A 26,061-nucleotide genomic window follows, 5' to 3' on the forward strand; every position below is an offset into this window, starting at 1 on the left:
GGGAGCATTTAGCTATGCCCCCCGCATGCCCCTGTTTGGGAGCAAAATCACGCCCCACCGCATCTGACATCAGACATGGGGTGGCGTGTCTGGGGCACTGGGTGCGGCCCCTGAGGGGTGGCGGCCTGGGTTCTTTGAACCCATCCTCTCTGCCCAATGGTGGCTCTGCCCGAGGAGAACTGCACGATTTCTACGATAAGAAGATCCTCTTATAAGCAGGGTGGTCCTCCTTACACCTAATCTTATTATTATTATTTGCTTTAAATTTTTATTGATTTTAACAATATCTTGAAAATCTCATTACATCAAACATTAAACAAAAATTGACTTCCAGCTCACCAATCAGCGCGAATAATTAACTATACAATTAACCCTTGCGATAATAATTCAAAACATATATCCTATACCTTACCAAACTCGATTTTAGTCTACTCAACCTGCTAATATTACAAAATTTCAAACCCTGTTGAAAAATCAATATTAGCAAAATAGTTCTTTAGGTACAGTAAGAATGGTTTCCAATCTTCTTTAAAACCTTCCAAATTTTGATCTCTTATCAGAACTGTAAGTTTTGCCATCTCCGCATATTCCAAAATTTTTATCAGCCAATCTTCTTTTGAGGGCAGTTCATTGTCCTTCCATTTCTGTGCATATACTATTCTGGCCGCTGTAGTTGCATACATAAAGAATGTTAAACTTCTTGTGGAAAACTCTCCTTGCATTATTCCCAGCAGGAAGGATTCTGGGCTCTTAGGAAATGTCATTTTAATTTTTTAAAAAACTCATTATATATAATATCCCAAAAGGCCTTTGCCTTCCTAGAAGACCACCACATATGAAAAAAAGCTCCTTCACAATATCCACATTTCCAACATTTGTTTGAAACATTTTTATACATTATCGCCAGTTTTTTAGGCATCAAATACCACCTGTACATCATCTTATAATAATTTTCTTTTAAAGTGTAACATGCAGTGAACTTTAAATCAGTTTTCCATAATTTTTCCCAAGTTGCCATATCTATATTATGACCCACATCTTGAGCCCATTTTATCATAGTCATTTTAACCACTTCATCTCTTGTCTCCTCCAAAAGCAACAGCCTGTACATCTTGGACACTAATTTTTCATCATTTTCACATAGCTCCTTCTCAAATCTCGACATTTGATCCTCAAATCTAAGTTTGAAATCCTTCTTTAAAAACTTCATTTAACTGATGGTACTGAAACCAACTACTGACCAAATTTTGTACACCTAATCTATTAAAAAAACCTGAGGTGTTTTTCTCAGAGAAAGTTTAACCTATTTACTACCTGTTCATGAAATTCTGTTAAACCTTTCCCAGCTCTCTCCTAACTCCTAAACCTTGAGGGCTGGGGAGAGTTTTTGTTTTTATAATGGGAAAACATCATAAGCCAGTGATGTTCACTATTTTTCTTGTGTCGACCACTTCGGGAGAAAAACTCCGATGTGAGAGCCATTTCCCACTGTGCTAATCTCCACACAAAACTGGGGGCAGAGTGCTTTAGGATAAAGTTGTGGATGCATGGAGGGAAAATATGGTAGCAAGCATGAATTGTCCCCTTTGCTAAGCAGGGTCTACCTTGATTTGCATTTGAATGGGAGACTTGTGAGCACTGTAAGATATTCCCCTCGGAGGAGGAGCACCTGCCTGCTTGCATACAGAAGGATCCAAGTTCCCTCCCTGTCATCTCCAAGATAGGTCTGAGAGAGACTCCTGCCTACAACCTTGGAGAAACTGCTGCCAGTCTGTGTAGACAACACTAATCTAGATGGACCAGTGGTCTGACTCTGTATAAGGCAGCTTCCTAAGTTATAAGCAAGCACAATTTGTGACATTGCACAACAACATATGTGGCACGTCTGAAACCTAAGGCTCATGCCTTAAGTTCCTGGCTTTGTGGAGCTTGAACCAAAATGAGAACTTAAATTAGCAGGTTTTTTGACCATCAAATAATGCTTAGCACAATCCTGTGCATGCTTTCTCAATCTTACTGTGTTCGATGGGGTTTACTTACTAACAGTATGTTTAGGATTTCAGATATATAAAGTTTAAGCGTTCTGAGCACTTCATATACTCTGCCTGTTTTGTTCTGCTTTCATTATTTTTCATTGGAAAATGTATATTTCTTTGGGAGTTTCAGTTGAAAAGCAACATAGACATTTTATAAATATTTATTTAATTAATTGAATTGAATTTCTATACTGCCTGATAGAAATCTCTAGGCAGTGTACAATTTAAAATTCATAACAGATAAAAATCACAACTGATAAAAAAAAACATGAAAAATTTAGATTTCAATTAAAAGCATGGTAAAACAGGTATGTCTTCAGAATCCTCCTAAAAACAAACAGAGAAAGAGATGCTCTTATTTCAGCAGGGAGCACATTCCAAAGCCCCTGGGCAGGCACAGAGAACACCAGGTCTAGAGTTGCTACCAAACTAGTTGGTGGCAACTGTAACCAGACTTCTTCAGATGATCTTAATAGGTGACAGGGTTCAACAGAGAAGGTGCTCTCTTAAGTACTCTGGAACCAAGTTGTTAAGGGCTTTATAGGTAATAACCAGCACTTTGTATTTTTTTCAGAAACATATCGGCAGCCGTGCAGTTATTTTAGAACCAGTGTTATATGGTCCCTTGGGGTAAACCAAGAGACCAATCTGGCCACCGCATTCTGTACCAATTATAGTTTCCGTACAATACGTACAAAGGCAGCCTCATGTACAGTGCATTACAGTAGTCAAGCCTAGAGGTTACCAGCATATGCACCACCGTTTTAAGGTCATTGGTCTCCAGAAATGGACATATCTGGTGTATCAGCCGAAGCTGATAAAAAGCACTCCTGGTCACTGCCTCAACCTGATAAACTAGGGAGAGTTGGGATCCAGGAGTACTCCCAGACTATGAACCTGATCTTTTAGTGTGAGTGTAACCCCATCCAGAACAGGCAGATCTAAACTATAGATCTATGGTTCTATGAATAGAAATGGTTCATAAATAGAAATAAATTCCATAGGAAATTCTTGTGATTTGTGGTGTACTACTGTGATCTTTCTCATTGCCTAGGGTATGCCATATGAAAACAATGGGCCAGATAGGCCACATCCAGGTGGGGGCCAGTTTCATCCTCAGGAACAGTGGGAGCATCAACAGTGGTATGTGACTTCTGTATATTTTGTTAAGAGGTCTGCGTGTGTATCTGCTAGTATGGTCCAGGGCTATGCTTTGCTCAAAGTGTGGGAAACTAGTGTCAAATAAGTGCAGACCAATCTACAGCAAGAAAATACTCTAAAGTCTTTCCATACTGAAAGGGAAGAAAGAATTGAGATGTGGCTTTAAAAACAAAGAGTTGTTTGAGGGGATAATGGGGGTACAGGAAATGAAAGAGGTGGTTAATCTTGCAGCACTTTACCAAGATGTAGTACTGGATAGAGGCTTGAGGGTGAGGAAAAAGAGAAAACGTTTGCCATAGCTTCCTGAATCTAGCTGGGGAATTCATTCTCTCGGGGCAGCTCAAGCATGCAGTGAGCTCATTGGGTGCACCTGGGCAGCATGGGGGACAGTGTCTGATGGCAGGGTGCATGAACAACAAGGGTGGAAAAAAGAGTGATATGTCATTTGGGGGTGGAAGGGGTTATAGGCAAAAAAAAACACCTTGAGGCTTTGAAGGAAGGCTAGAGGAGGAAGGCTAGAGGAGGTTTCTTTATCAGGAACTCCTGAAGTCATCTAGATTGTCTCCCTTGAAGAATTCCTGATGACTTCAGGAGTTCCTGTTCCTGATAAGGCGCAAATATTGGTTACTGATTAGATTATGATTAAAGGGTAGCTGCCCTTTAAGTTCCTTTGGATAAAGTTTCATAAAAGAGTGATTGCCCTGGGCAATCACTTGAATAGAGAGAAATGGGAGTGGGCACACCACACATTCTGGTATATGCCTGCTGGATGTGGAGGTAATGAAATGGAAAGGCTCCCTTAGCCTTGAGCTTATCAAAGTACATAGGAGGAAGAGGGCTTGCATTCCTTTTCCTTTTGTTCCCTTTCAACCCCAGTTAGGTCTGTTCTGCATCTCTCTCATAGGAAGCTGCCATATACCAAGTCAGACCATTGGTCTATCTAGCTCAGTATTGTCTACACAGACTGGCAGCGGCTTCTCCAAGGTTGCAGGCAGGAATCTCTCTCAGACCTATCTTGGAGGTGCCAGGGAAGGAACTTGGAGCCTAGATGCCCTTCCCAGAGCAGCTCCATCCCCTAAGGGGAATATCTTACAGTGCTCACACTTCTAGTCTCCCTTTCGTATGCAACCAGGGCGGATCCTGCTTAGCTTAAGGGGACAAGTCATGCCTGCTACTACAAGACCAGCTCTCTTCCCAAGAAGAGAGTGCCTAAGCTCTGACCTAATCAGAGAGGGGCATTTCCTCTGGCTTGTTGCAGTTCTTTGCAGGAAAACACCTTGCCAGAATGACCTTTTGCCCAGAATGCAGCCAGCATTTCTCTTCCAAACCGGCTCAGGAAAATGGCTGAAATGCTAAGTTTGAGACGTACACTGAAGCACCCCAAAATGGCATAGTGAGTGTGGCTAGTAATATTTATACAATATTTCTTATCCAACCTTTAATACAGTTATTTTCAAGACAGCTTACAAATTAAGCACTGCAAAGTTGCAAAACAGAGTGAAAACAATAAGTTTTTAAGCAACAGAGAAGACAGAAGTTGACCAAAGAAATATTCAAAGCAGCCAGCAAATCAGAATCTAGCATCCTGTTTGTTAAGACTGAGCAAATTTTCACCTGAAGCCTAAAACTTATGAAAGTAGGGCACAATGTGCACAGATCTGTGGACTGTGTTCCTTCCTGAGTAGGGATGGCGTTTCTCAGAAGGCCTGATCCTCAGTTATCACCCTTCTAATTTTAATGGAAGGGCACTTGAAGGGCCTTGCCAGATTACCTTAACGAATGGGCAGGCTTGTTCCAGAACAGATAGTCCCAGTGATATCCTGGTCCCAAATTATATAGGGATTTATAGATTAAAACCAGCACTATTAACTGAACCCAGAAATACAAACGAAACCCGTAAAACTGTTTTCAAACTGGCTAGATTGGTTCAAACTACCTGCACCAGTCTGACTGCTATGTTTTGGATCTGTTGAAGCTTCTAAGTGACCCTCAAAGGCAGTGCCATCATTGCAGTAATTAATCTGGATATTTCCAGGGCATTGATAATGTAGCCAAACTACTTCTGTCCAGGAGAGGCAGAACTGCCCTTGACACACCACCCTAAGGTGGTAAAAAGCAGTTTCTGCCACAATGACCAAATAGGTATCCAAAGTAAGGGCTGGATCCAACAGTGTTTCCAAACTGTGACTTGATCATTAAGTGCAGCCCCATCCAGAATAGATTGATTCTTATCTGCTTGGTCATATTATTTATTTACACTTCTTAAGTGTCCCAGACACTGGTGCAGCCTGAGTGCCAAAACTAAACCTATTTCGGGGGTTAGGTTAAGCACTCCAATATTGGAGATTCACCGTTCATGGAACGTCCCAGGAATGTAATCCCAGTGATTACAAACAGCTTGGGTCCAAGGTATTTAAGAGAGCACCTTCTTCTTCATCAACCCCACTGCCTGTTAAGATCATCTGGAGAGGTCTAGTTGTGGTTGCCACCGGTTGGTTGGTGGCGACTTGAAACCAGGCCATTTCTAGAGTTGCCCCGGGACTCTGGAACATGCTTCCTAACTCAATTAGAGTTTCCCCTTCTCTGAAAGATTTCTTAAGCAGTATCTAAAAACATACCTGTTTAGTTGGGCTTTTAGCTTATAATTTTAAAGCTTCAGTTTTAGAGTTTTTATTGTATTTTAAATTGTTTTAATTGGTTTTATACTGTGAAATGCCCAGGGACTTTTTTGTATGGGGCGGTATATAAACATACTAAATACATGATCTTGGAAGACTTCCTGTATATGTAAACTGATACTTGAATGTATGCATCGAGTAATGTCTGGATAGGGCTAGTGCAGTGATTTTCACTATTTTTCAAGCAAGGGCCACTTTGGCAAAACAAACACAAATGTGAGAGCAACTTTTCACTGTACTAACTTCAGTGCTGGGATGGCCCTTTGAGAGATGGAGGACATAAGAGTTCTGTGGGGGAGGTGCTAGCAAGGGTTACACCTTCCAATATGATGCAGGGACTCGAGAGGTCCATTTCCCTTAAAGGAAACCCCACCAATGCTGGGCAAAGTGTAGAACTGCATGGTGGTAATGGACATCTCTGCATAGTGCCAGGGGGAATATGCACAGTATTCAGTTCAGTTGAAGCTTCACACAGGCCTCTCAAACAATTAGGGGGCTGCACTTAGTATCGATGGGCATCACCACTGGCCCCTGGGCCATACAGTGAGGAACACTGGGCTAGTGTGTACTGTAGGACAATATACCTGGGGATTTAAAAGGAACTTTTGATATTTTAGAGTATTTTTTATCATCATCATCATCATCATTTATTATTATTATTATTATTATTATTATTATTATTATTATTAAAACTTTTATACCACCCTTCCAAAAGGCTCAGGGCGGTTTACATTAAAACACCATTAAAATCAATTAATCATTAAAACAAAAATTATAAAACATAAAACAATAATTAACAATTAAAAACATCATAAAACAACAATTAAATATTCAGAACTATTTAAAAACAAGTTTTAAAAAGTAGTTAGTAGTTAGTATGTTAGTAGTTAGTATGAATTGTTTTAAGGGATAACTAGATATAAGGACAATATAGGAGAATGATAATTTAGATCAAACTTCATCGTTGCAGTAACTTATTTGCATCATAATCACAATGAGACCTTGGGTTAGGGTGGTATAAAAATGTGCTAAATAAATAATTTAGAGCAGACATCTTTAATATGAGAAGCAAAATAAGAGAGGCAGAATGATCTTGACCAGAAGAGCCTGGTCAACAGAAAAAATCATAAATATTTAGTAAGGGGCAGTTGGAACAAGCTGGTTCCTACCAGAAGAGTCTTGTAAACAGGAAAACCATAAATGTTTGAGAATAAGGAAAAGAGGCAGTTGGCTGAGTCCTAGTGGCACTGGTGGAAGGATTTATGAGAAGCGGATGTACAGGAGGAGGATGGATTAACTGAAATATGCTTCAAGATAAAGCAGTATAGTACTTTTAAAAAGATGTCCCTACAACTGTACCAATCTGGTTTATATTGGTTCAGGCATTGCAAAGTTGATTGGTGGGGTAGGGGAGACACGGATGGACACATACACAGAATGCTGGGTGATCTTATAAGCCTACTAGAAAGTAGGCTAAAATCTCTTGCAAATTAAATGGTCTGTTTTGACAGGAGAGAGGGATTCATGAGAAAAAGGTTGCGATCTTCCTTTTTTGTTGCCTGTGGAGTAACAACCTGCTGCTTGAAGAAACCCAACTTGTTTTTCTTAATAGGTCGATAGAAGAGTTTTTAATCTTCATTGTTTAGCCCTGCCATGAATGACTTGAACACAGGCTCTCTTCCTGTATCGTAGTATGTAGAAATCATGTCAGCAAAATCAATCAGTATCTTTATTTTGATCTTTGACCAGCATAGTTGACTTTGATCTTCTATGTCTTGGTTGTGGAGAACAAGTAGGTTTGTCAGTTCTTCTGTGAAAGGCTGCCCCATTTCCAGAATCACATTGGTGAGCTTGCACATTATCAAAGAATGTTGAACTCGCCCACACTATTCATGGTGACTGCTCCTGTTCCTTAGCTCTGATACCAGAGATAGTCTACCAGAAGTGAGTGAAGGTGGAAAGAGAAATAATATAACGAGAACCCTACCTGTCCCCCAAATTACTTTCTGCTGGCTCCACACCTTCCAGGGATTTTTGAATGCAGTTTCCACTCTGTGCATGTTCCCAGTCAGAGCATTTTAGAACAACGATGTCCAAGACAGTTGCATCTGAAAGGTTTTCCTATCTGTGCTCCTGGCAGAGATAAAGTCAAATCTGAGTCATCTTATTCTAAATCAGAAGAGTATTGTTGGGGGGAAAGTAGTTCCAGAGCATATTGAATTTTGGATTTTTAGCTGCTATTTTGGATTTTGGGGGTGCCTACCTGCACTTTTAAAAACCACACATATCTGATGTTTCTGCCAAATTGCATGCTTTGTAGACCAAAGTGCACGATACCATCCACTAACTGCCCCATATGTGGCATAAAAACAAGAATGGAACCTTAAAATTGCAAAGAATTATTACTGCTGCAGGTATTCACATGGACCTTGTGTCCTCATGATGGTGGTTTCATCTTTTATTATAAAGAATTATAATTCATTATAAATTGGAAGCACTTTGTCAATAAAAGGTATACATGTCTATGGCTGTCCCTATGGAAGAAAACACAAACCAGTTGAGTGAGTTTTCCAGGAATTGAGGGTTCCATTAACATGTCCTAGCTGTGTTCACATGTTTGAGATGTAAGATGTTTGCGCGTTACAGGGAGAAGCAGAAAAGTGAGGTTTGGGTATAGCGTATCCTGGCACATTGGCAAAACCTTTGCATGGCCAGGAACACTCACTCACAGTTTACTGGGGACTGCCGATGAGGTCACAATGCTGCTGGGGTAGGTCTCAAGTCAGGGCAGACAGATACTGGGTGGCGTCAGCGTCAGGAGCCCAATAGGGGGTGGAGACAGGAGCTAGGCTGCAGGAAATAACAGGGAGCACAAGCTAAGACCTGAAGGTCTCTGCTGCTGGCTGGACCCAGAAGCAAGTGGGACTAGAGACAAGACCAACAAGAGCTGTTCTAGTAGTGAGCAGGCTAGGCTGAGCGGCTTATAAAGTTGAGGCTTGGTGAGCAGAGCCTAATGTGTCATTGGTCACAACCTGGGCTGCTTGCCTGCTGGCTTCCAAACAGAACTCCTCATCACAAGGAGACCCTTTCGTTGTTCATGAGTATTCCTCAACACAAGTTCCTTTCTAGCAGTCATGCGGGCGCTTCATCGGCATTCGCAAAGGGCTTCATGTGCTTGCTTTCGGCGCTGTTTGTTCAGATGGGAAGGCTCCTCCTGATCAGAGGGTCTTGAGGGGACCCTTCCGTGCCCACAATGGTCCAAGTATAGGGGTCTCCATCTTGGAGGGTCCTGGGATGCTCTGCTCTGTGACATCCTCTGGCCCCAAGGCCTCTAGTGGGGCTTCAGTCGGGTTCCTGCTCTCTAGTTCAGTGGTCTCCACACTAGCTGGGGCTTCAGTGGGCATGTCTTGGGCCTCTGGTTCATTGGTTCTAGCCCTCTGCTGATCCTGTTTAAGCTCACTATTGAGGCCCCCCCATCACATCTAGTTCCCTGATTACCTCCTGATCAGACGCCTCTGAGTCAGATTCCAGTGGTCTGGGCAATCCCTGACATAGGGTAAGTAAAAAGTTGGAGATGGAAGAGAGAGTTTGGGCACAAATGATATGAAACATGGAAAAGAGAATAATAATTGCTAATACCATATTGAGAGGGGAGGGGTTATTTTTAGATGAGTTACACTGAACAGAACCCATATCTCATGTTGTGAGACTTGTGACTGATCTTTGTCAAGGAGAATGAAGGCAACTTACTGAGGAGGCTCTGTTTGTGTTACTGCAGGCAATATCGTGGCAACTTTAACAATGGCGGCAACTTTTCTGGAAGATTTAACAGAGGTGGCAACTATAATGATGGCAACTTTTGGAAACGAGGCACCTACAAGAGACGCGCTCGAGGAAATGTTCATGAGTACCGTGGCCATTTTAAAAAACGATGTGAAAGAAAGTTCTACAAAGGTCAGTGACCATATATTTAGGCTAGTTGGCAGAACAACAGTTTCATATAAGTAAATTAAGTGGTATATAAATTGTATTTCAGACCTAGACAAAAATTCCAAGAGCCCTGGTTTAATATGGGTTTCAGTAGTATCTGTTTGTGGCAATAGGATTCAAGCCTGCCTGGAATCCCTCTTTCAATCCCAGATTTATGATACTTTGTAGTTACTTTGTAGTCAGGCAGATGTGCTTGGTGGTACATACAGGAGAACCCCGTTATTTGTGGGGGTTCCATTTGGGCAGGGGGCGTGGATAGCAAATCTGCGAACAATGGGGTATTAAATGTAATGTATTACATTTGTGTGTAATAATAACAAATGTATTACATTACACAGGGTATTATATGTAATAACCAAATTGGGGGTACAAAATCTAAGAAACAAGTGTTCTAACCAATCAATATTCTGGTAAACAAGCAAGAATTAGAAGTGACATGTCCAAGGGTTCCAAAGTAGGGAAAGAGGATATAGAGATAGTGTTGGTTGGGGGCAGGATGAGGTGTTCCCAGATCTCCAGAGAAACCTTTCTAGGATCTGGTCATCTCAGCTAACTGAAAGCAATTTATTCTTTCCGGTCTTCTGTCTTGGACCATTAAGGTTGTGGTGAGCATAATAAAGCAAATTTATCTATCATTAACTGAACAATTCTGTTTGACCATTTTTTTCTGTGAGTTAATTGGACAAGTAGTTCTGGAGGGCCTAGTTATTATTTCACTATACTTCTGTAGTGGTAAAAGGCCCTGCCCAGCACAGAGTAGTGATGTTTAAAGTTGATATTCTAATTTTGTACAATACTATTTGGTTTCGGAAAAACTACCTAGTCTATTCCTACTCTATACCTGATCTTCAGAATAACATGCCATCTATCTGTAACTCAGACTTCTGTACTCACACACTTGCCTTTGGACAACACTGCTTTGTTACTTCATCCCGAGTCCCAGCTCAATAGATGGGTGGGCAGGCTTCTTCATTTCATTCTGAGAATGTTTCTCTGTCCACAGGTGATTTTTGCAGCTCATCACGGTCCTCCAATTTAACTGATGTGACGGTAAGGGATGAACCTGTGCTGGCTAGTTCCTAAAGTTCCTCCCCTGCTAACTGAGCAAAGAGGCACCTTTTAATGTGGTGATTCTCTTTATTTAGCAGGGGGAGAGTAATTGGCCCTATCCACCCCCAGCACAGTACATCCAGTGACTGTTGCTGGTGTCTATCTTGTGTTTTTTAGAATGTGAGCCCTTTGGGGACAAGGAGCCATCTTATTTATTTATTATTTCTCTGTGTAAACCGCCCTGAGCCATTTTTGGAAGGGCGGTATAGAAATCGAATTACTGCCTCAAATGTGTCTCCTTCACATGTGGCAGATATCAAGGAATGGTCTGATGTAGGATGAATTTGGGGAGAAAAATCCTCATGTGTGTATGTGTTAAAATAGTAGTAGTAGTAGTAATTAAGTAGTAATGTGAGATGTGCAGGAGAAATCTATAATTTTGTCTCTATGATACCTACTGTATGATTCAGTTCTAGGTTTGCCAACTGCCCCCCCCCCCCCAGCAAAGCCTTTTACCCTTGTCTGCTGTCAACATGGAAAATTAGTGGGAAAAGCTTTTTCCATCCCCTCATGATCATGGGCAAAAAAGCTTCAACTGTTAAATATTTGCATGTTAGGCAGCTGTTAAAGGCACAAAGGCCCTGTCAGAACAAGAGTTAGCAACCCTGGACACATCTTTCTATTCCTCTGTTGCAGCCAAGCAAAAAAGAAAATGATTCTGAAACGGTGGAAGCAAAGTCAGTAGCACCCAAGTCTGAACAAGGCCAGAAGGATTCTGCAGCTTCCGTGAAGCAATCTGGTCCACCTCAGGTAGTTATGGAAGAATGTTTGGTTGCCTGGAAACTAGTGGTGTGCATGGAACTGCGGCGTTCCGGTTTGCAGCCAGGCGGTGGGGCTCTTTAAGGGTGGGGGAGGGTGCACTTACTACTCCTGCTGCTTTCCCCGAGCTGGTGCTGCTTTTTTGAAAAGCATTTTGGGCAGCAGGGTACCTCCCTGCCACCCCTTCCCCCATTCATTGGCAAAAGGTTTCAGAATGCGTGATTGTGCATGGGCATGCGTGCATTGCGTACGCATGCGACGCACACGAGACACCCATGCACATGCGCAGTCGCACATTCTGAAGCCTTTTGCCGAGGAACGGGGGAAGGGGCGGCAGGGAGGTACGCTGCCAGGGGAGAGCAACTAGCCCTATCCAACCCCAGCACAGCATCCCTCCAGTGGTTGTTGTTGTTATCTGCCTTGTGTTTCTTTTTAGATTGTGAGCCCTTTGGGGACAGGGAGCCATCTTATTTATTTATTATTATTATTTCCTATGCAAACCACTTTGAGAACTTTGGTTGAAGAGCAATATATAAATATTTGTTGTCATCTTCATCATCATCCAGACAGGCTCTGACCCATCCGTCCTCACCCAGGTGCTTATCAGGCCACAGTTAGTCTAGTTGAATTTGGAGGCACACCATTCTCCTCACAGGCCTCACATGGTTTCCTTGGAAGCGGAATCTCACAAGATTCAGTCAAATAAAGAAGGAGGAGAATGGTCCACTGGTGAAGGGGCCGCACATGCAGAACCTATTCCCAAACTCTTCAAGCACAAGGATTTTTGAATTTTTCCTTGCCAACGCTTGTAAAATTCTTCACACTAACCCTGATTCTGTATCGACCACTACCTCTGAATCTGTGGCCTCAGAGGTTTCCCCCTCTTTTACACAGTCATAATCTGTTGTGCCATTCCTGCCCCTCTTCAGGGAAGTGTTACAGGAGGAATGGAATTCTCCAGCTTTGGCTAAGGGACTTGGATCTCTACCTAAGCATTTCTATAACCTTCCCTCAGATGTACAGACTAAACTTTCAGTCCCTCTGGTAGATGCTCCGGTGGCTTCACTCACCTTGGGCACTGTTCTTGCTAAGGAAGGGGAAGAGTATTTTAGATTCCTTGAGGACAGGAAGAGTTGTTATTTGTTATGCAAATCTCATGATGCTTCTGCGCTCACCATAGAGTCTGCTGCCACCTCCTCCATTTTTGCCTGAGCCTACATTCTGTGTGCCAGTGAATCGATAAGCGACATTCCTCAGGAATACACCAAGCTAAAGCAGGTTCTTAACAAATTAGCCAAGGCAGGCGCCTTTATAGCTGATGCTAGCCTAGATAGCCTCCAATTCTCAGTCAGAGTCATGGCCTGTGATGTGGCAGTATGTAGAAGCCCCTGGTTGAAATAATGGAATATTGACTCCAAATCCAAAATTAATTTTGCCTCCTCTGCAATCAGAGGTCCCAAACTCTTCAGTGACTCCATAGACCCAGTTCTGGTGAAAACCAGGGACAAAAAGAAAGCCATGCCCTTTACCCAAAGACCATTTAAAGCTAACCAGTCTAAATTTCACAACAGGTGCTTCTATACCCACGCCAGAGACTCCAGACCCACAAGACCAGCTTAGCACACAATCTGGAATACCAGGCCCAGAAACTCGGTTTCTAAGGAATAAAGCTTGTTTAGTTCATATTTAGCTGTGAGTAAACTTCTGTATATTTCTGGAGAGGGGTGCATTGCATAAGAAGTTAATAGTTCTTTGACCCGATTTTCCTAAAATACAAATTGAGCTTTTAGCTGTTTCTTTTTAAATGAAGAATAGGCTATAAGTCAACCTCGCATAAACACTTTGAAAGTATCCCAAATTAATAACGTGGATTATTATTAATAGTTTCCCCTTCTAGCTGCCCTGTCAGCTCTTTGACCTTGGGGAACAGTGCCAACTGTAGAGCTTCACTTTGCTGCTTTTCAGTGCCAAGTCAGTCCAAAGTAAATTGGAAATTATCCATGACTTGATTATGGATGAGGGGGCTGATCTGGTATGCATTACAGAGACCTGGTTGGGAGAGGCTAGTGGCCCAGTTTCGTATCAGCTTCTCTCTACAGAATATTCTGTTGTGGAGCAAGTGAGAGGATGTGGGTGGGGAGGTGGAGTGGCTCTGATCTTTATGAATGATCTCATGCTTTCCAGGATCCCTGTCGGGGCACCTGCCTATGTTGAGTGTGTGTATTTGAACCTTGGGACCACGGATAGATTGAGAGGCTATTTTCACGATCGACCAAAAGTGGGCTAAGTGAGCCTAGCCTGCTTTTGGGTGAGCGTGAGAACCACCGGGCTCGCAGGCGAGCCTAGTTTCCTTAAAGCGGGTAACCCGCTTAAGTAGCCCTCACCTAAAATGAGGTTAACGGAGTGAATGCACCGTTAACCACGGTTTTTAAATTGTGTATTGCCATGGTGTGGCTCCATGCCGCGGCAACACACGAGGAGACCCCCACTGGGAGGCTGCAAGCAGCCTCCTGGGCTCGGGGGTCTGCAGCATGCCCATGCGCCTGCGTGGGGCATCCTGGAATTTCCGGGGGCTGTGCGGCCCCTGATCCCTGCAGCCCCCGCTGACTCTGTGACGGAGCTGGCAGTCATGTGGGTGTCGTGGGTGGCCGATCCAGCTGCCCAGGGCTGTTGCCTTGATCATCTGCAGGGAGAGTGGGCTAATCCCATTCTCCCTGCTAACCACCTTACAGTGAGTCTCACTGATCATGAGACTCACCTCTGATACTTCTGTTGGTATACCAATCACCCTGCTACCCAACAGAATCCCTAACCAAGCTGTTGGATTTGGCGGGGCTGGAATTGGAGACACGCAGGCTTATGGAGATGGGTGACTTGAATGTCTACTCTGGGACTGAGTTGTCAGGTGCAGCTTGAGAGTTCATAGCAGCCATGACAACTATGGGCCTTTCCCAAGTGGTCTTGGGATCAACACATGATGCGGGTCATATGCTCAATTTGGTTTTTTCCCTCTGATTGGGGAGGTGATCCATGGATGGGGACTCCTATGATTTCCCCATTATCATGGATTGACCACTACCTGGTGAAGGTTTGACTTGCAGCCGCCAGGCACTTGTGAAGGGCCTATTAGGATGGTCTGCCCAAGGAGGCTATTGTGAATCCAAGAAACCTTGGAGGATTTTAAGGTTGGCTCTGCATTGACCCTGTTGTTGCCCTGGTAGATAACTAGAGTGCAAGTGGAGGAGGACTCCACTCAAATCTGACAGATTACAGCACAGAGCACAATTGAAGACCTATGCTCTAGCAATACATGCGGCAAAGAAGCAATTCTTTACTGCATGTATTGTGTCTGTAGGTTCATGTCCTGTAGAATTGCTTGGGATGGTAAAAGCACTTGTATGGACCCCTTCTGCACTGGCTTTGGAACCATCTTTTAACCACTGTGAGGTTTTGAATGAATTTTTGGTAGACAAAATCTCTTGTTTTCAAACTGACCTGGATTACACTGATGGTGTAGAGTCTTTTGCAGTATCTCCTCTAGTGTGGTTATATTGGATCTTATTACATTTATATCTCACTCTTCCTCCAAGGAGCCCAGAGCGGTGTACTACATACTTGAGTTTCTCTTTCACAACAACCCTGTGAAGTAGGTTAGGCTGAGAGAGAAGTGACTGGCCTAGAGTCACCCAGCTAGTTTCATGGCTGAATGGGGATTTGAACTCGGGTCTCCCCGGTCCTAGTCCAGCACTCTAACCACTACACCACGCTGGCTCTTGATTGGACAAGTTTGTGATTCCTGAGGGTGTGAACAAACTGCTTGGAACAATGTGTCCTACCACTTGTTCTCTTGACCCTTGTCCAATATGGCTTATACTATTGAGCAAGGAGATGATTGGAGAGGGTTTGGCTGAAAGAAGATATTCTCTGAAAGAAGATAGGATGCCTCCTTGTCTTAAGTAGGCAATTATTAGATCTCCTTTTAAAGAAGCCTACATTAGATCCCTCAAAGTTAAGCAATAATAGGCCTGTCTCCAACCTCCCATGGTTGGCCAAGGTGTTTGAGAGAGTGGCGGCCTATCAGCTCCAGATAGTCTTAGATGAAGCACATTATCTTGATGCATTTCAAACTTTTAACGGGCAGTTTATGGGATGGAGACTTCCTTCGTTAGCCTGATATATGATCTCCAGTTAGGAACTGACGGAAGGAGTGTGACTCTGTTAGTCCTTTTGGATCTTTCGGTGGCTTTCAATATCATGACCATGGTCTCCTTCTGGATTGTCTAAGGGGGATGGGTGTAGGAGGCACTGGTTTACCTTTTCTCCTACCAGCAATACAGGTTTTAATGCTGGTGTACTTTCAGGGTTGCTGGTCAAAATTATTTAAATAATAAAGGACTTTGAACACTAGGGATGTGCACTAACCTCAGCTTGAGCACTTTGGAGGCAGGGGGAACAGGAATTTTAAGAAAAAGGAGAGCAGACCCTTACCTGCTCTCGGTCACCACATAGTTTCCTGCTGGGGCATCACACATTCCTAGGAGCATGCACATGGAGTCTGTGTAGGCACAGGCGCCATTTGCATGTATGGGGCGCCGGAGAGCAGGTAAGGGTTTCCTCTCCTTTTTCTTAAAGTTCCTGTTCCCTTGCCCAAAAAGTGCTTAAACCACGGTTCGTGCACATCTCTATTGAACACTCAAAAGTGTGTGTAAATACTTTGTTACTGAGTGGGAAGTAGAACCATTATCAAGCATGACTTCATGCCCTAGTTCTTTTGGAATCCTGCTGCCTCCCCCTTGTATCTGGTCTTGTCCAAAATTTAAGCTATTGTCACTCCAGGGAATGCTACTGCAAGTGAGTCAGATTTTTTCTTTGTCTCTTGTTTTAAGACTTTTTAAGAAACGTCTTTTTAAGACGTTGTAAGAAAACGGAGAAGGAGCAGGGGAAAAAGAAAGGAATAGGAGTTTGTGATCTATAGACAGAGGGAGGGTGGTTGAAAGCTGGACAAAAGGAAAGGAGAGGGGAGTTATAATGCCAAAGGGGTTACATTTTGTGGGGAAGGGAACAGTGCAATTTGTTTTCTCAGTCAACAGCAGCTCATTGGAGCAGGCCACATAGATAGCTGTGAAAACAGAGCTGCATTCCTATCTGGCAGCCACAAGATATCAGGTGTATCTGTCCTACTTCCTTGAACTCTTCATATTTACAAGGTCAAAATAGATAAAGTGCCATGAGACGGTCTTTGATAAGGAGACCTTCTCATTCTCCTCCAAAATGTGGCTGTTGTTTCCAAACGAAAGAGCCCTTTGTTTGTTGTTTCCAAACGAAAGAGACCGACAGGAAGCCTCATGTATGAGAAAGCAAATAATGATGCTCTCCTGATGTCTGAGTGCTTTAATTATCCTTTCAAGGATAGTGCTCACTTCTCAGCTCAGCTACTTTTAAGTTGCTCTGGCAAACTTGTCTGTCTATCTATCTAACATGTTTTTATACTGCCCCAAACTTACGTCTCTGAGTGGTTTACAACAAAAAATGTCAACAGAAAAGTTAAAACGTTAGTTAAAACAAAGAAATGAGAAAGAAATTAAAACACTGGTTAAAATAACAAAAAGTTACAATTTAAAACTTTAAAACACTGTTAAAACTATTTAAATGGTATTTAATTAAAAGCCTGGATAAACAGATGTGTCTTTAAATACTTTTTAAAAAATTGTCAGAGATGGGGAGGCTCTTATTTCAGCAGGGAGTGCGTTCCAAAGTTTTGGGGCAGCAGTGGAGAAGGCCTGTCCCCAAGTAGAAGAAGTACTGGTGGCAACTGCAGACAGACCTCTCCTGATGATCTCAATGGGCGGTGGGATTCATGACAAAGAAGACAGTGAGCCGGGTCTCACGATCAGTGAGACCTGGTTTGTGAAGTTGAGCGGGGAGAGCAAGCTAAGCCCGCTCTCCCTGCATATGAGCAAGCGGGAGCCCTGGGCGGCCGGATCGGATTGGCCGCCCACACAATTGCTGGCTCCGTGACGGAGCCGGCGGGGGCTGGGAAGCTTGGGGGCTGTGCGGCCCCCGGAAGCTCCAGTGTGCCCTGCGTGAGTGTGCAGGGCATACTGGGGAGACCCCCGGAGCCGGGAGACAGCTTTTTGCCTTTTCTCCGGGGGTCTCCTTGTGAGTAGGCACAGCACAGAACCGCGCCGCGGCTGCTCACGATCTTGAAAACCAGGTTTGTGGAGCGCTTGCTCCACAAACCTGGTTTTAGGGCAGGGGTACTTGAGTGGGTTACCAGCTCTCGAACCACCGGACTTGCAGCCGAGCCCGGTGGTTCTCACGATTACAGAAAATCGGGCTAGCGGAGGCTAGCCCAATTTTTACAATCATGAGAATAGCCCCAGTCTCTTAACCGTGCCGTGGCTACTCACGATCTTGAAAACCAGGTTTGTGGAGCGCTCGCTGTTAACTTTACTGTTACTGTTAACTTTTCATTTCTTGTCTGTGTGCTTTTATGAGTCCTGGAGGAACAAAGCAAGCTAAGCATAAGGCAAAGAACCTAGACTTCTGAGGACCTGAGTTTTCCATTCCCCACCTATGAAGAGAGAATTCCGAAGTATCTAATTTCTTACACCTTTACTAAGGAATCGACAGGGGAGAATGACTCTGCTGGTTCTTTTGGATCTCTCGGTGACATTCGATACCATTGAGCATGGTATCCTTCTGGATCACCTGGGGAAGTTGGGGATAGAAGGCACTGCTTTGCAGTGGTTCCGCTCCTATCTCTCTCGGTTAGATTCCAGATGGTAGAGCTTTGAGATGGTTGCTCTTCGAAATGGGAGATATTATATGGAGGCCCTCAGGGCTCCATTCTGTCACCAATGCTTTTTAGCATCTACATGAAATCGCTGGGTGAGGTCATCAGGAGATTTGGTGCAGGGTGTTATCAGTATGCTGATGACACCCAAATCTATTTCTCCTTGTCATCTTCATCATCAGGAAATGTCATTCACTCCCTAAATGCCTGCCTACAGGTAGTAAGGGCTGGATAAGGAATATAACAAACTGAAGCTGAATCCAAGCAAGATGGAGGTGCTCATTGAGGGGGATCAGACTCTGAGGGATGAGTTAGCTTTTCCTGTGCTGGATGGGGTTACACTCCCCCAGAAGGAACAAGTGTGCAGCTTGGGAGTGCTCTTGGATCCAGGCCTCACCCTAGTATCTCGGGTGTAGGCTACGGCCAGCAGCACTTTCTATCAACTTCGGCTGATTCGACAGCTGCGTCCATTCCTTGAAGAGAGTGATCTCCAAACAGTGGTGCATGAGCTGGTAACCTCCAGGCTCTACTATTGCAATGTGCTCTATGTGGGGCTGCCTTTGTATGTAGTTCAGTTAGCTCAAAATGCGGCAAGCAGACTGGTCTTTGGGGTAACCCAGTGAGACCATATTATGCCTGTTTTTAAAACAGTTGCACTGGCAGCCAATATGTTTCTGGGCAAAATACAAAGTGCTGGTTATTACCTTTTAAGCCCTGATCGGCTTGGATCTGGGCTAACTTAGAGAGCGCCTTCTTCTATAGGATCCCCATCACACATTGAGGTCATCTGGAGAGGTCAGTCTCCAGTTACCACCAGTATGTCTGGTGGGTGACTCAGAGCCAGGCCTTCTCTGTAGCTGCTCCTAGCCTATGGAATGCACTCCCAGCAGATATCTGTAATTTAGGCTCGTTGTTGGCCTTCAAGAGAGCCCTACAAACCTACTTGTTTGGCCTGGGCTTCCAAGGTTTTTAAATTGTGTTCAGGTATTTTAATTGGTTTTTAAGTGGCCATGAATTGTCTTTAAATTGTTTTATATTGTTTTAAGCAGTATGTTTTAAAATGGTGTTTGTTGTAATGTGGTGGTTTTTAAAAATTTGTTGTGCACCACCCAGAGCCTTTGATGGGGTGGGGTGGGGTGGGGTCTAGAAATGCAATAAATAAATAGAAACATAAGGAGAGCCCTGCTTAATCAGACTAAAAGTCCATCAGGTTCTGTACCAGATTCCTCTAGGACAGGGCTTTCCAACTTGCCATTGTGGCTGGGGATGATGGGAATTGTAGTCCAACAATATCTGTGAATTCGAGGTTAGAAACCTAGCAAGTCCACAAACGGGACATGAAAGTAAGGATTCTCTTTCACTGTTGTTCTTTAGCAACTGATGTATAATGTCATCCCGTATAGCCACTGATAGATCTTGCCTCTATGAATTTGTCTACTGTTCTTTGAAAGTTCTTTTGTTTATGTTCCTTGAATCTACTGCCAGCTAGTTTCATTAGATGACCTAGAATTCTAGTGTTATGGAGAGGATAAAACCCTTTTTCCTCTCTTGTTTTTCTTCCTGTACCATGCATAGTTCTATAAACGAATGACATGTGGATCCTCCCCCACCAGTTGCCTTTTTTCCTAAACTAAAAATCCCTGAGTGCTTTTGCCTTTCTTCACAGGCAAGCCTTTCCAGTTCCCTGATTATTTTGGTTGCTCATTTCTGCACCTTTTCCAGCTCTACAATGCCTTTTTCCCCTTCTTCTTCTTCTTCTTCTTTTTTTTAGATGGGTCAACCAGATCTGTAGGCAGTCTTTCAAATGTAGCTGCACCATAGATCTAGCATACGATACTGGCAGTCTTGTTTTCAACCCCTTTCCTAATGATCTCTAGCCTCGAATTTTTTTCCAGAGCTGCTACACACTGGATTGATGTTTTCACTGAGGTTTGATAAACGATAGTGGCTGACATCCTGACTAACACTGCCTTGTGGGCACACAGCAAGAGCCCTCATGCAACTCGCCCAATTCTCAAGCTACTGTGCCAGAGTCGTCGTCATCTGAGTGCTCCTTGTGCTCCGGAAGCACTCTGCAAGACCAGAAACACATCACTCCCTCAGTGATATGCTTCCAATCTTTCAGAGCCCTTCCAGAGAGCAGGATGTGCTCTGAACTCTTAAGGGCTCTGCTACAACATAGGCATGCAGTGTTGCGTGAGGAATCCTGGCGTGTCGCCACAATCCCTTGAAGCACACCCACTTTGTCAGAATGTTGGCCACTGTTTTTCATTATTCAGTGTTAAAATCTCCTGTAACTATTGTATCACTGCAAAACTGATTAGAGAAAAACGAATATCCATAAATGCAGATGCAAAATCATTTTCCCCAAGCAGTTGTACAATGAGAAATTGGCTTACAACTTTTTATCTTAACTTGGTTTGCTTTTTAAGCCCTCAGCAGTAGGTTTAAAACAATTAACAATTGACAGGCCAGACAAAAGTGTTCTCTCAAATAATTTTATAATGAGAAATTGGTTTTCTATTTTTTAAAATCTTCATTTGGTTTATTTTTATATTCAGGTCTACTCAGCAGGAGATTTGAAGCAATTAACTATCGACTAGGGATGTGCACAAATCACGGTTCAAACTGCAGTTTGAGAACTTTTTGGGCAGGGGGACTGGGAACTTTAAGAAAAAGGAGAGCAGGCCCTTATCTGCTCACCCCTGCCTCATGCAGCTTCCTGCTGGGGCAATGCATGTCTCTAGAAGCTCCGTGTGGCGTCAGCACACATGCTGACCACACAAATGGCACCCACGCATGCACAGATGCCGTGTGTGTGCTAATGCTGCACAGTGCTTCTAGGGATGCGCACCGCCCCAGAAGGAAGCTGCATGGGGCTGCAGCGAGCAGGTAAGGGCCTGCTCTCCTTTTTCTTAAAGTTCCTAGTCCCCTTGCCCAAAAAGTGCTTGAACCGCAGTTCGTGCACATCCTTACATTGGACAGGCTAATTTGTAATTAAATGGATATCGTCCATGTCAGCTACCCAAGTCAGCAGATATCAGTGATGGATATTCTCATATTGCCCACTATCTTACTGCTCTTTGAAACCTGTATAACAAAGTTCTTGATCAGTATGTTTAGTTCACTGCATGACTCTTGGCCAGTTACTTATCTGTCAGCTGTGCCTATCTCTTTGGGTTGTGGTAGAGATAAACATAACCATGTAGACCACTTTGAGCTCTACTCCTGGTGACCACAGAGCCGTGTGGTTTTCTTGGTAGAATACAGGAGTGGTTTACCATTGCCTTCTCCCACGCAGTATGAGATGATGCCTTTCAGCACCTTCCTATATCACTGCTGCCCAATATAGGAGTCTCCCATATTCTAGGAAACACACCAGCAGGGATTTGAACCAACAGTTTTCTGTTCTTTAGGCAGGTTGCTTCCCTGCTGCACCATCAGGTGGCTCACACATACAAACATATACATTATTCAGGGGGGAAATATATATTTATGTATGTATGTGTGTATGTCAAAGTGCTGAATTCAAAACAATCCAGATACTTGAATAGCCTTACTCTCTTTTTCTTTGCAGTCTGAATTGCCCTCTGTCTGCCCCACCCCTCATACTCTTTATCTTACTGAGCAAAAGATAACACAATTCTCTAAAGATAAAATTATATATTGGTATATAAACACCTGAATGACTGATTAATCCCCCCCCCCGCCCCCATTCAAACAGCTTTAGCCAAGCCATTAGGAATGTTTCAGACATTCTTGGAATATTTTTAGGTGGGGTGGTACACAGTACTTCCCAACCCTTCTCCTTATCTTATCCTTCGGTTCCAGGCATTATATTAAATGTGCAAGCTGCAAGATATGCAGGCTTTGTGCTCTGCTCCCTTCCATATAATACCTGCCTTGGAAACTAGATGATTGTAGTTTGAAGTTTAAGCTTTGACTGGGCAGCTGGGTGGGAAATTATTACTATTTGTATCGATACTACTATAAATTTATAAACAACCAGTTTGTTTTTAATAAAGTTTTTTTCCAAGTTACAAATGATAGTACAAGATGCCAATATGTGGCCATCAAACAACCAGATGATATACTTAACATTCATAAACAGGTTATAAATACATTATAAATTAAGATTAGGTTGTAGATAAATACCTAAACAATTCCTTTAAATGTGAATGTTGATTAATTATATGTTCAAAAATTAATAAAGATAACTATTCAAATATGGTTTAAGTATATAACAATTAGGATATCCATAAAAGAAAAATATCTCTAATTTAAACATATAAATACATAAAGCAATCTTATTTTTTATAGCAGGACCTTAAAACAGTTTCAGATATTCATGGTTGTAATTGGTATCCAATGAGTTAATGGCCCTTTCCCCATAAATTGTAAATTATGTCTCCCAGCATAGGCATGTTTTTTGAAAATCCCTTTTCTAGTCTTGTATACAGGAGAACCTCATTATTTGCAGGGTGGTGGTGGATAGTGAATCCATGATACCAGGATATTAAGGGGATTTACTTTACTGCACTGCCCAAAATCAGATGAAAATCACGGTTCCCCCCCACACACTTCCCCCACCAAATCACCCCCAAAAGAGCCCTGCCATGCTCCAGAGCAGGCGTCCCCAAACTGCAGCCTTCCAGATGTTGCTGAACTACAACTCCCAGCATCCTGAGCCACAATTTATTGTGGCTGGGTATGCTGGGGGTTGTAGTTTAGCAACATCTGGAGGGCCACAGTTTAGGGAAGCCTGCTCCAGAGGCAGCCATGGTGCTGAAAATTGGCCCAAAATCAAGCCCCATCCCCATTTTTCTTAGTAAAGGAGCCATAAAACAGCCCCTGAACACAAAATTGCAGCTGTTCTGGCCACCCCTGATCCGTGGATACACGGGTCTAACTCTCCTCACTAATTACCAAACTGCCTTTATGCAAAATTACAAGTAGTGGACCCATGACCTGATGTGTGAGTACTGCAAGATATTCCCCTCAGGGGATGGAGCTGCTCTGGGAAGAGCAGAAGGTTCCAAGTTCCTTCTGTGGCTTCTCCAAGATAGGGCTGAGAGAGATTCTTGCCTGCAACCTTGGAAAAGCCGCTGTCAGTCTGTGTAGACAATACTGAGCGAGATGGACCTATGGTCTGACTCAGTATATGGCAGCTTCCTACATTCCTAAGATCCTCCTATATGCAGAAATCTTCACCAGCTTGGACAATTCCCAGCGTTTCAAGTACCCACTCTGATTTTATTAGGAGGGTTAGGATCTTTCCAGTGTCCAGCCAAAACTAATCTTGTAGTAGTTAGCAAATATAGAGCTTATGGTATTCTACCATCTCTCATTCTAACTTGAGACAGATCTTTTAAGTCTTTGGATAACTGTAGATAAAATATAGATCATAGATGTTATAAACATTGTCCAAATTTGGCATGATTACAATTCTACCACCACATTATGCACGTTCCCTTACCACTAGCCAACATTTGCCTTCACAACTTTTATAAATATTGTTCGTTTTTCAAGGCATTATGTGCTATTTTAAAACATTTTTCTCGTAGCTACAGGGAGGGCCAATAGATTATCCCTTGTGAAAACATATAAGACCATACTTTCTCCGGATTATCTTTATCCCACTTTAATCTGTATGATCTCTGGGGAGGGGATTCCATGTTTTGCTAAATAAAATATCCTGATTATTGAATATTAATTGTTCAAACTCATTTTAAGTTACTGTCTCTGCTTCAGTGTGAATACAAAATACTTTATTTGAAAGTAAAAGGACAACCTAATGTGTGTTACGTGTTCATTAGATATATTCCTAGGCAGATAGGACATACAAAGCTGTATTGTACTAAGACCACTAGTCTTATCTATCAGTACTGTTTACTATTACTAGAAGTCACACTCCTGGGTCTCTTTTCTGATAGTGAGATCATTTTTAACTAGAGATGCTGTGTATTGAACCTGAGACCTTCTGCATGCAAACCATGAGCTCTCTTACAGAGCTCTGTACTGCAAAGCAATATTAACTAGACTATTTAGAGGCAAGATGCCTATAAACACTGTTTCAGGGGAACAGCGTGAGAGAGGGCATGCTCTCACCTCTTGCCTGATGAGCTTCTCAGAGGCATCTGGTGGGTCACTGTGTGAAACAGGATGCTGGACTAGATGGGCCTTTGGCCTGATCCAGCAGGGCTGTTCTTATCCTGAAGTTGTAAGGAAGATACCTGGCTATTCTGTATGCTGATCAAGAAAATATTTAAAAATTAATTATGCCCCAAGTATTAAAAGTTTGGGAAACACCACTTTAAGGAATTCAGTGTATTGCCTTTATGCACAGATTGATTATTCTTGTCAATGTTCAAAGATAATGCAAATTTGTTTCATCTGAACTGGCTTTTAGAGCTGCATTAACATTTTAACATTTTCTGCCACAATGAGGTCTGAAAGCTACTTTTCTGAAAATGCAACTTTGCCTTTTCTTTGTTGGTGGGATTGATAAGGGCTCTGACCATCTGTAAACATTGTGGTTTCTTTCCTTAAAACCAACTGTGAGGTATGACCCCTCTCCCTCAGATATCTGTAGGTCAATATATGGTCCCAAGATTAAAGACCTACAGGCAAGCATGCTCTACCCTAGCCATGGTCCCATCATCTCTGAGAATCTTCCACTCTCAAAGGAAGGAGAGAAAAATTGAGCTGTACAAACCAAAGTGTGTGTTCTCATAATGGGATTCTCTCTGTTTCAGTCACACAACCATCAAAGGCTATTTTTTCTCCAGTTATCTGTGCAACTGAGGCAAAAAGTGAAAGTGGTTCTGAGGCTTAAATCCAGCTAGGTATTGTATCCTATGTGGATTAGATGGGGAGACAGAAAATTTTGGCTTCCATATATGAAATGAGAAAATAACTGTTGGCCACAAGTCAGCATTTTATATACTTGTGATGTTAAGGAGTTAGTCTCTGTGTGTATCTGCCTGTCCTTTAATAGGAAGAGAGGGGAGTCTCACCCTTTAGTATTAATACAGAAACATTTTCTTGGGCATAGGGATATACCATTGTTCATGTCTAAACTTGACTTGGCCAAGTCCCCCATCTTTCATAGGGACAGCACATCTAAAAATATTTACAGGTGCAGCTGAAAGACAGTCAGGCTGTTGAAGACCATCCCAACCAGACTGCTTCTCTTTCTTCTGCTGAAGTACCTACAGAAAAACAAGCACTTTCTGAAACCTCTTCCCATGGAAAAGAAAGAGCCTATGCCAGTATGCAACATCTGCTTCCCTTGTTATGCCGGGCAAGCAATTTGGTGAGCTAGGCTAAGACAAAATTGGTATATTGCCTATTCTCCATTAGTTTAGTCTGGCCTTTATTTCTGGAATGTTTAGTTCTGGCCATAGTTGTGAACTAGCAGACTGCAGCCATCATTGGCTTACAGTTCTATGGGTATTTGTGCAGAGTATGTATTCTTCAGTTTTATTTCTTATGCTGGTACTTTATTTCTGGTCCCTGTATTTGTACAGGC

General features: G+C 42.9%; 1 protein-coding gene across 17 annotated transcripts in view; it reads left to right on the forward strand.

The window, feature by feature from the left end:
- Window positions 1-26,061, forward strand: part of LOC128323309 (uncharacterized) — a 133,828-nt gene that overhangs the window by 37,562 nt on the left and 70,205 nt on the right. For 9 of the 17 annotated variants that reach the window (XM_053246158.1, XM_053246168.1, XM_053246169.1 and 6 more), the window contains exons 3-5: window positions 3,091-3,179; window positions 9,654-9,829; window positions 11,612-11,725. In XM_053246158.1, the coding sequence (XP_053102133.1) occupies window positions 3,091-3,179; window positions 9,654-9,829; window positions 11,612-11,725 (379 nt within the window). Of the gene's footprint in view, window positions 1-3,090; window positions 3,180-9,653; window positions 9,830-10,868; window positions 10,916-11,611; window positions 11,726-26,061 lie in introns of all 17 variants that reach the window. The other 8 variants (XM_053246163.1, XM_053246164.1, XM_053246166.1 and 5 more) reach the window with 3 other exon arrangements.

Source organism: Hemicordylus capensis, chromosome 4, assembly GCF_027244095.1.
Source record: "Hemicordylus capensis ecotype Gifberg chromosome 4, rHemCap1.1.pri, whole genome shotgun sequence".
NCBI classification, from domain to species: Eukaryota; Metazoa; Chordata; class Lepidosauria; order Squamata; family Cordylidae; genus Hemicordylus; species Hemicordylus capensis.